Source organism: Ostrea edulis, chromosome 4 (genome assembly GCF_947568905.1).
Source record: "Ostrea edulis chromosome 4, xbOstEdul1.1, whole genome shotgun sequence".
NCBI classification, from domain to species: domain Eukaryota; kingdom Metazoa; phylum Mollusca; class Bivalvia; order Ostreida; family Ostreidae; genus Ostrea; species Ostrea edulis.
This window is the reverse complement of record NC_079167.1, coordinates 34,356,538-34,367,695: the sequence shown is the minus strand read 5'-3', so window position 1 is coordinate 34,367,695 and position 11,158 is coordinate 34,356,538. Positions and strand designations below refer to the sequence as shown.

The window sequence follows — 11,158 nt, the reverse complement described above, 5'->3', positions numbered from 1 at the left end:
GCAATATATCTCCTCTGAATTCGTATCGGCGTACGTGTGTGACCTACTGTAGATTGTGTTATTTTGAATTTGACGAAGCATGGCGGGGTGTTTGCACAGTGCACCCGAAGCGTTGTTGACGCTCTTTAGACTGATTATGGCTGAATAGGTTGATAATACAAGTGATTTATCATAAAACTGTGGTATGTTCAGAATTTCTTAACGTTTATTTGAAGGAAGATCTCTTTCTGATACAGATATTTCACATAATACTGTGCCTGACCCCCTGCGGTGTTGATGGTGGACTGTTGTATGTAATACAAATTATCACCTCTTCTGACCACCGACTGATTCTAACAGTGGTCATTAACTTGTCATTGAGTTGTGGATTTCAGTTTCCCTTTGATTTATGTTCTTATCCATTTTAAATTCCCCTCAAGTCACTTAGTGTTGTCAAAGAGAAAGCTTCAAAGATTAGATGTGAATCAGTTGTGAATGTGATAAACATTTCATTAAAATCATTAATTCAGGGTTTCTGGGATCAAGTGGTCTGAAGGTTTTAACTTAAACCACCAAAAATAATTTCTTCGAACCAATAAAAGATAACCGTTCATTTCAATGTTCGAACTTGTAAAATTATTAGAATAATGCTTAACCTATTAACGTCACAAGAAACAAATCTCAAAAACTCATTTAATTGTCGGACAATACATTTACTAACTAAGTAAACATTGACAGAATTTTATGCAAAATGTAAACTTTGGTGTTTTTATTACACCTACACACATTTTATGGTGACTGTGATGAATCACATAATTTTCAGGAAGCTCTATATTTAGTGATGTTTTCATAAATCAGATGACTGAATGCTTTGTTTTATTTTTCAGGATAAGGACAGACGAGAATCACTGAATCAGGAGAACAAGTCCTCGGTTGTCAAACCGACACAGCATAGATCTGGCAAGATGGTGCTGTGTCGTGTTCTCCTGCTGGACGGCAATGATTTTGAAACAGATATTTCTGTAAGTAACTCAAACCAAGTCTTCGCTAAACCCATAAAAAGGTTGTTAAAATGCTGGAAGGCAAAAAAAAGTTGACCTACTCATTCATTTCGGTGACCATGATAATTTAAGCTAAACTTGTCTAGTATGATACAGAGTTTTGCACCATTTGAAATTGATTTTCCATACTTTTTGGCATGATATTACTGATTCATTGAACATAATCAAGGAATGATGTAATTAACTCCTTTAGAAGGGACACTGTAATCATATACATGTGTAAATATCTACTGGTACACGGAAACAACACTAAACCCATCCCCCCAATCTACTCTGATATAGTTATAAATGTTGTGTATATATCTCATGTCAAGTTCATTAACATATAGATGTAAACTTTAGAGATGTTTAATTAAAATGAATAAAGTTCTGCAGGACACTGGGTCCTGCTCTTCTGTATACTAAGGTTTTGTACGACCTCTTGGGATTTTACTGGAAACACACATACACCAAAAAGAGAAGACATCAACTCATTTTCAGTTTTTTTGCTAAATTATTACAATAAATAATGCAGGTTGATTACACAGAAATTACAAGGACTTTTTAAACCATTGATTTCAAGGGCCAGGGTCATTCACATTGGGGAAAACAGCAATATTTGGTTGACATTGGAGAAAAACTTAAAATCAAGAAAGATACTTGATTTAAATGTCTTTATGTAGATGGATTTCAGGAAACTTTAATTTTCTATTTTTGATGGTAAGCAAAATATAGAAATGTTTGAATAAAGTCATGACACTGGCATTGTCTAAATTGGATTTTACTATGTAGGAAATATGTATTGGTCTTCAGTGTAAGGAATAGCTGAAGATGACAAAAATTTTTCCTTAATTTGAACCATCGAAACTTATTAACATTTTGAATACTATTTTACTGTATCATTTTCTGAAATTGGAATTTGTTTCCATTGCAAGACTTGTGTTACTGTCATATGACAATTTCAATCTCGGACCCCAGGGATTTTTTAAGGGTCTGTAGGGGGCCGAAATAAGGCCCCATTCCCAATGTTCAAAAGCAGGTATTTTTCCCAGTTTTTGCTTTGAAATTCCCAAACAATGAAAACAAATCAAGCAGGGTAGCCAAATTGTTCATAAATCTTCTTCACAGGCCCACAGATTACAATTTTTGCTTCAAAAGTCTTAATGTAAACCTAATTGAAAGTCAGAAGGAGCCCAATTATACCTTAAAGCACTCTAAATTGAGTTTTTCCCAATTTCTTTGTATGAAACATTTTTCCCAATTTCAAGCAAATGTCACAAGTTTTTCCAATTGGAAAGGCCCTGGCCCTTGAAATCAAGACCTTTAAAAAACCCTGGGCCCAGTCTCTTGTTTCAATCTCAGATGCAGTCTCTTGTTTCAATCTTGGACGCTGTCTCTTGTGGATTTTTCCACCTGGTCACTTGTTAGGTTGGTCAAGGGACATGGGTTTCCTCATGAATTGTCTTTAGTTCTGAAATATAGAATTATAAGCTTCTTGTTTTTACTATCCTCTAATCTAAGTTTATGATGATAGTATGTTTTAGTCAAGCAACATATTTTGTGTTTGTATTATTATGTTCATTTGTAAAAAATATCCTAAGGGTCTTTTTTCCAAAGCAGATTCCCATATCATTTATAATTTTAAATGTTTTTGTAGATCTATGCACATTCGCTTGTATGAAATTATGCATACCAAAGAATGGAAACAAAAGGTGAAACTTAAACAGCATCATGTTTAACATGATGCCATTTAAGTTTTACTTTTTCTATTTCCAATAATTATTGGAAAAAATTTTTTTAAATAAAGTTGCACATCAAGATAAGAAAGACAACTCCATGTTTCTTCATAGGTTTGATATTTACTTGAACCTTAGTTGTTTTGCAATTTTACACTAGTTTATAAATGATTTGTATGTCACATGATTCTGATAATGATGAATCTCATGAATTAAATATCAATATTTTTAGTATTTCTATTCCAGAGGAATGCTGAAGGAACAGAATTATTTGATGAAGTTTGCAAGAAGTTGAATATAAATGAAAAGGAATATTTTGGATTGACTTACACAGGAACTCAAGATGTCAAGGTAGGTAAACTACGCTGTGACATGGATTGTTGTCGGATCCCTACATAGCGTGGCAGCTATGATTTGTTATAGTATATATGTCTTGTTTTTCCAAATGCAGTTTTGAACCACATGCTGTTTGTGCTTCCAGTTTGTCTATTATTTGCTCATTTTACCTAGAGTTACAATTCTATTTATTTCATTCACAGTACTGGGTGAATCATGAGAAGAAAATTGCAAAACAAGTTAAAAGTAAGTGTATCATATGAAAAAGTACATTTATTTTAAAAATATTAATTACTGTAGTAACTGTACTGTAGCTCAGTGGTAGAGGTTTCACTTTGTGACTGGAATGTCATGTCAGAGTTTGAGCCCTGCTCGTATAACTGCCACATCAAACTTAAGACACAAACATGGGTAGTAATTGCTCCTTTGCCAAATGCTTGGTATTTAAATGTAAGTGAGAGTCACATGTCTTTTTGGATATAACCTTAAAATTGGTGGTACTGTGTCGCAGCAGGCGATGGTACAAGGGACCCTCACCGTTACCTCCCCAAATGCTAGGTCTAAATTTGTGGTGCTTCACCGACAGTTGGTGACCTCTCAGTGAGGGGAAAATTCTCGACGGAACGTAAAACGATCGGAAGATTTTCCATAGCAATTTCTAGGAAACTAAAATAGAAATATGTGTGTAGACTATTTGCAAGGGATTAATTTTTTTCCACATGGGACACACCATAGTGACAGTGGCTGCTGTACACTGTTGCATTGTTAAAACATCATGTTTTAATTACTATATATGGCACTATATATCATGCTGCATGAGTATACCACAATTTATATTATTATTATTCGTTTTTTGAAAGTTCTGTAAACTACTTATAGTTTCCCTTCACTTTTATTCAAACTTTCATAGTATTTGATGTGTAGATCATGACAGATTTCACACTATTTTGTTTCATGAATTGATGTATATGAATTCAGATTTTAAAGATTTGGGGAGGGGTGGGTGGCAAACGCAAAGTTGGGGGGAAATTGTGGCTTTTAAGGGAAAACTGAAGAGAGTTAAAACAATAAGGAATGGAGCTGAATTTTGGTCCTACATGAGACAGTGGAAAATCCCTGCTTATTTTACACAGCCTTGAATTTGTACTACTGTTTGTCTTTCTGTACAGTGTCCAATACTGTTATATTTATTTGTTCCTGTAGGTGGGACCTGGGTATTTGAATTTGCTGTGAAGTTTTACCCTCCAGAACCATCTCATCTGTCTGAGGACATCACTAGGTAGTATATTGTAACGTGTTGCTAGGTAGTATTTTAATGTGTCAACTTCTCAAAATCAGGCATCCATCACTCAGGCCTGTGCTTTTCAATATCATTAACTTTAAATTAACATGTTTATGTGGTATGATTGAAATGGGTAATGATGATTATTAGAATTATTGATAGAGAATTTCGTACATTTACGTGCTCATACTACATGTATATACATTCTAGATCTCAGTCAAATTTATTTTGTTTTAGTATTTCATTATATCCTGGTTGTAAAGTACATGTATAACAAGCTTATGTACAATGAACCTTAACTGTGTGCAACTCATTCTTGTAGATACCAGTTGTGTTTACAGATCAGGGCAGACATCTATAATGGAAAGTATGTAAAGGTTATATTGACTAGGAAATATTTCTTTTCCATTTTCAGATTTGTTGTATGTCATAGATATAAACATATCTACTTATGTGTATGCTGTTTTATGTAGGTTGCCCTGTTCATTTATGACACATGCCATTCTGGGTTCCTACACGGTACAGGCTGAGATCGGGGATTATGACTCTCAAGTAGATGGTCCTGACGATGAATATTTGAAAGCCTTTGATTTCGCTCCACAACAAACTCCAGAGCTGTCACAGAAAATTCATGAACTACACAAAACACACAAGTAAGTATTGGAGATACAGATTTTAAGAATAATTTAAAGTCATTTTACACCATGTACTTAAATTACAAAGAAATGAACATGAGACTGACATGTTGATTTTATTTCAGAGGACAGACCCCAGAGGAGGCAGAATTAAACTTCTTAGAAAATGCCAAGAAACTTGCCATGTATGGAGTAGATCTGCACAAGGCAAAAGTAATGATTCAATAGATATTTACATACATAGGAGGATGTGATTTGAATTGGATGAAATTTAGTCTTTAAACCTAATTTAGCATGTATTCTCTAAATCGTAGATTGTAAATAAATCATGTTTGATGAACAGATATTATGATAAAGCAGACAAACTTCAGCACTTGTCTGGCAAACTGAAGTGCATGAAAATAATTTTGTTTAGATATGGAATGATATATCATATACATGTATGATGCCTAAATTAAACCAATTGGAAGCAACACTTTTGTCTAATAATGTTTACATGCAAATAAAATTTTTGTTGGGAACAAGAATTTGTGTAGTATGCAAATGACCTTCACCCTTGCTCTTTCTATTACAGGATGAAAAGAACCAGGTGATAATGTTGGGGGTGTGTTCTAGTGGTCTCCAACTCTACAGAGACAAACTTAGGATAAATCGATTTGTGTGGCCAAAAATCATCAAACTCACATATAAAAGGAACAATTTCTATATCAAGCTGCGACAAACAGAGGTAATTGTCACATCATCCTGTTGATAATCATATGCTGTTGCAATACACTTCTATCTTAATATGGTAACGTGTAAGAAATTAATTTACACATTATTTGAGATGTTACCATTGCAAATGTTAATGAATTTTGCTATTAAGTTTACAATCATTGTGTTGAAGATTACTGTCGCTATGGAATCATAATTTCATATTTTTGCATTTTGACATGTAAAGTGGGTGTACTTGCAGATTTTGTAGAAAATTAATTTGAAGAAGAAATTGATTTATTTATTTTTCTTTTTTCTTTTCAGGGGGAACAGGAATTGAATATATGTTTTAGATTAGACTCACATAAATTAGCTAAACGATTATGGAAAACCTGTGTAGAACATCACACTTTCTTCAGGTTCGTAAACAATTCTGCTTTGACTTCAGTGCAATAAAAAGACCAGTCCTGATCCTTCAGAATACGTGTATGAGTTGATGAATTCCCCATTATTGTTTCAGATTGAAGGAACCAGAGAAGAATAGCACAGGAACACTTATTCCCAGGTTTAACTCGCGGTTCCGGTATTCAGGAAGAACCCAGAAACAGATCCGAGAGCAAGAGGACCTGATGGACCGTCCCAAGGTCAAGGTAGCAAGAATAGGTCTGGGAAACAGTTTTCGTATGCCAAGGGATGCAGAGGGAAACATCATTCACCCTCGTAAGTCAGCAACAGGAGTACAACATTTTTGATATGGTCTACTAAGGGCTGTTCCAGAAATGATCAAATGGGGGGGTCGGGTGGCAAATGATATTTTTTGTGTGGGTGGTCGTATTTTTTCAGATTTTATTTGGTCCGTGGTTGGACTGTTAAAAAAATATTTATTATGGGTAGTGGGTAGTTTCTATTGTTTCATTTTGTGCCACGTGGGTGTTGAGTTTTCAGAATATTTTTATTGTCGCTCTTGTCGTGTTGGTTACAAAACGTCGGAGGGAAAATTGAAAACGTGCTTTCGAAATCGGAAGTAACATAGAACTATTCGAGTTGTCGCTCTTTGCAGCGCATAACTTTCCATTACGGCACTCTTCAAATTAGAGGCGCGTTTAGTAGGGTCCCTTTGGACGTGATGGCGGCGAACTCTGTTCTGTAGATTATTACAGTTTACAGTGTATCGATTTTGGGAATATTTTGAAACCAATAGGTATTCTGTTTTCTAATAAAAATAGGCAAACCTTAGTTGATTTATACGAGGTTACCGATGCGTTATATTTATCAGTCAGTGTGATGGTGATATAGAGGCCTCCGGGCGCGGGCTCCATTAGAAGACGAACGATTCGTGGAAAAACATATCCATACCCATTTCATGATAATAGCATCGTTTGGACTCCCAATCTTTCCAACATTCCCGCCATAGATGCCTTTGATTGTTGATGTGACATCGTTTCTTCAGAACTACTGTGATACAATGTCGCACAGGCATTACCGCGTCATTGACTAGAATGTTTGTCCCGAAAACCTCGCGAGATTTGTACCGTTTTCATTTTTAAAAATATTTTTGTGGTGGGTCTGGTTAGTTTTTTTTTTTTAATTAGATGGGTCATTGTAAAATGAGTTTATCAATTTGATGGGTCATGGGGTAATTTTTTATTTTTTTTAATGGGTGCTTGGTATATACAAAAGGTGCCTCCCGACTCCCCCATGTATTTATTTCTGGAATAGCCCTAACATGATGTAGAAATTTTAGAATATATCATTTAAAGATGTGTAAAAACACTACACTACACTAATGAATTGCAATGATCTGTCAGTGTTGCACTACTTCTTTATTATAGGAACTTTATTTCAACATTGACCTTGTATTCATGTACTAATAATGACTATACTAGAGATGCCCAAACATAAGTGTCTCCCTAATACTAGTGCAGATAACAGTAACATGTATATACTTGATTAGATGGAGAGGGTCAGTCCGACAGTTATGACAGAACGGACAAACTGCCTGGACACACAGACACAATGTCCAGCGGTCCTCCACCATACAGTTCCATGGACCGTGGTGACAAGAGCCACAGAAAACCTGGAGAAACAGAGGCTGACCGACCGGACACCACCGAAGACCAACACGATGAAATGCTGGGAAATCATGTAATGTTATCTGACAAAATACTGAGAAATTGCATTATGTTACCAATTTATGTAAAGAAGTGTCCTCATGAAATATAAATAGCCAGCATAATTTCTCTGCATTGCATTTTCAGATTGTTGATAGAAATTTTATGGATTCCGTTTTAAAAGATAAAAAAGCAACTTTGTAGTGTTAAAAAACTGTATTACTTGAGGGCAGAGTTTTGGGGGATAGCTTGAAGATAAGTGTTTGATCTCACTTTCACAGGATAACACAGAGGGTGCTCCCCTTGAGGCTGGGGACTCAGCACTGCTGGAAGGGGGTGTGGCACTTCATGGAAACAAGAAATCCAAGGAGGACAAGGAAAGAGAGAAACGAGAGAAAGAGGAGGAAAAACAGAGAAAGAAAGATGCAGAAAAGGAACGCAAGCGGTTGGAGAAGGAAAAGAAGAAAAACAAAGATACCGCGGAAGATCGTACAGATCGCGTGGTAAGGAATGAACATCAAGTCATCGATATTACATTGTAGTCAGAACATGTGATAAGGAATGAACATCAAGTCATCGATATTACATTGTAGTCAGAACACATGACAAGGGAGCAACATCAAGTCATCGATATTACATTGTAGTCAGAACACATGACAAGGGAGCAACATCAAGTCATCGATATTACATTGTAGTCAGAACACATGATAAGGAATGAACATCAAGTCATTGATATTACATTGTAGTCAGAACACATGATAAGGAATGAACATCAAGTCATCGATATTACATTGTAGTCGGAACACATGACAAGGAATGAACATCAAGTAATCAATGTTACATTGTAGTCAGAACACATGACAAGGGACAACATCAAGTGATCAATGTTACATTGTAGTCAGACTGTATCATAAGGGGGGTGGGGGGCATGAATTGGTGTTGCATTATAGTGAAATGCAAGGTAAGGGGGAAATGTCCAATGTTACATTACAGTCCGACTTCATGGTAAAGAGTAAGGGGACGGGAAATGTTGAGAGGATGGTCTGCATGGCAGTTTTACAGGGAATTGATGTTATACTGTTGACAGACAGATGGCAAGATATCGGGAACTTTCTAATACAGATAGATCATGTGCTAAGGGGTCAGCAATGTCAGATGTTTAATGTTACATAAAACTCAAATAGGCAAAAAGGATGAGAATGTCAAACAGTTGATGTTACATTGCAGTCTGGTTTTATGTTAGGGGCAAGAATGTCAAATGACTGACGTTATATTGTAGTCAGACCATGTGATTTTGGATGGACTGTATATAAGGACAAAGGGAAATGTGGGCTCATCTGTATGCTAATTAAAATCTGTGATATAAACAGGTAGAAGTATATTTTAAATGACATAAGATTACCTGAATGGCAGGGAATGTACATGTATGTGTTCTGATGTGTTCTAGATAATGTGGGCTGATAATTTTTGAGAAACATTGAAGATGCTGAGGTGAATGTTACTACAGGGAGTTGTTAATGTTATCACAAGGAGATGATTTAGTTAGTATTATCACAGGGAGATGATAATGTTATCACAGGGAGATGATAATGTTATCACAGGGAGATGATAAAGTTAATGTTTTTACAGCGAGATGATTTTGTTATTGTCTTTACAGGGAGATGAGAATGCAACAGAGACAGCCATTAATGGACCGTCCGACAGTATGGGGCTATATTCGGTAAGAATTCTAAACTAAGCATGAAATTCCTTATAAATGTTTCACTCGGTAGGTCATTTCAGTGTCTGTTGTTTTGCACTTTTATTCAGTTTTAGGAATCGCCTACTTTATGGCAGGTTCTTTAAAAGATGAATAACCTTATTTCCATTAAGTATGTCTCATTCACTGATGAACCATATTTTGTTCACTTTTAAACTGTAAACAGGATGCTATCCTACTGGGAAAGGCTGGCAGCAATGCCCCAAAATCAGATGGCAGTGAAAATCCTCCAAAAGAAGGCGAAAACCTTGACCTCGTTAAGTCTGACAAGGCCCATGACAAATCTAAAGATAAAAAAGAGTCTAAAAAGGGGGGCGGGTTATTTGGCATGCTTAAGATAACGCCATCTAAAGGAAAAGGTGACAAAAACAAGCCTACAGATACCAATCTTGGCACCAAAGATTTGCCAGCAGACGGAAACAGCCAGGTTATCCATCATATTTCTAAGCAACATGCTTGGTTTCTAATCCAAAATAGCTTAATAGAGTAGTTTTCAGCACAATATATAAAAAATATTGGTACACCCTGTATTGGCATATTGTGGATATATTTAATACCTATGTACCAAATGTTATTTTAAGATGTTAAGGAAGCTTATATTTTCCCACACTGCAGTGCCCTCCTTAACAGCTTACAACCCCATGTGTGGTCCCCAGAATGTTTATATGGAATGGGTCTGCCACCATCTCTCAAAGCTTCTTGCCACCACATTTCTTGCATGATTGCAGTTGGTTGAAAGTGCTTTTGAATTTTTCTCCTCCCTTAATCAAATGAAAAATGTTGATATTTCATACATGTTTTTGTTGTTTTTTCCTTGTATACACTTTTGTTTTGTATAATTGCATCTGTGTTGTTTTTATTTTTCTTTCAAATTATGTATAAACCTTTTCTTCTGATCAATTTTATCTCCAATGTACCTTTCTGTGCAGAGTTAGGTTATCAAATGACCATGACAAGAAAATGCGCTTCATAATCTTTACAGCTGATAAGTGTGCATGATCAGATTAAGAACAGAGTGCGCATGCATATTGAATTGATACAGCTGTTTAACAGTGCCTGCTGCAATACTCCATGATGCTAAAGAGTTCAAGTTTCATCTGCATGAAACATGATGAAAATTCCATTATTGTAAGAGTGATCCATTTTCTGCATGGATTTGGATGTCCACTAATTGACGTCGGTAACCTCTGCATGAGCTGAGAAAATAACTTCTAGAGAGCTAGGAGACAATGAAGAAAACACCCATCCTTTTGCATGTCTGCATTGGAGAATTATGTACTCTGGCATGGAGTCCATGAAGGGATGATCCTCCATTTTGCATGTTTGCATTGGAGAACTACATACAAAGACAGTCATTTTTATTGAGGTTTCTCTCTATTCCTCAGGAAAACAAAACTGAGGAAACACTGGCGATTAAACAAAAAGCTATTGTTCCTGATGAAAATATCGAGGATGAGGTGTTTGCAGAATCAGACTCTGTCAAACCAGTCATTGAATCAAACTCTAAGTTAGTTAATGAAGTGAAGGAAAAGAAGGGTTCCTTAAGCTCTTCCTCCTCTTCCAGCAGTGAGGAGGGGGAGATGGTAC

The 11,158-nt window shown here is 35.9% G+C and overlaps 1 protein-coding gene across 25 annotated transcripts in view; it reads left to right on the top strand.

The window, feature by feature from the left end:
• Window positions 1-11,158, top strand: part of LOC125672004 (protein 4.1-like) — a 50,849-nt gene that overhangs the window by 29,258 nt on the left and 10,433 nt on the right. For 18 of the 25 annotated variants that reach the window (XM_056162478.1, XM_056162464.1, XM_056162474.1 and 15 more), the window contains 14 exons: window positions 867-1,001; window positions 3,002-3,106; window positions 3,295-3,337; window positions 4,295-4,370; window positions 4,696-4,740; window positions 4,847-5,026; window positions 5,134-5,221; window positions 5,583-5,735; window positions 6,026-6,120; window positions 6,222-6,421; window positions 7,656-7,846; window positions 8,094-8,315; window positions 9,470-9,532; window positions 9,738-9,998. In XM_056162478.1, coding sequence (XP_056018453.1) covers window positions 867-1,001; window positions 3,002-3,106; window positions 3,295-3,337; window positions 4,295-4,370; window positions 4,696-4,740; window positions 4,847-5,026; window positions 5,134-5,221; window positions 5,583-5,735; window positions 6,026-6,120; window positions 6,222-6,421; window positions 7,656-7,846; window positions 8,094-8,315; window positions 9,470-9,532; window positions 9,738-9,998 — 1,857 coding nt within the window. Of the gene's footprint in view, window positions 1-134; window positions 183-866; window positions 1,002-3,001; window positions 3,107-3,294; window positions 3,338-4,294; window positions 4,371-4,695; window positions 4,741-4,846; window positions 5,027-5,133; window positions 5,222-5,582; window positions 5,736-6,025; window positions 6,121-6,221; window positions 6,422-7,655; window positions 7,847-8,093; window positions 8,316-9,469; window positions 9,533-9,737; window positions 9,999-11,158 lie in introns of those variants that run through there. The other 7 variants (XM_056162480.1, XM_056162483.1, XM_056162479.1 and 4 more) reach the window with 2 other exon arrangements.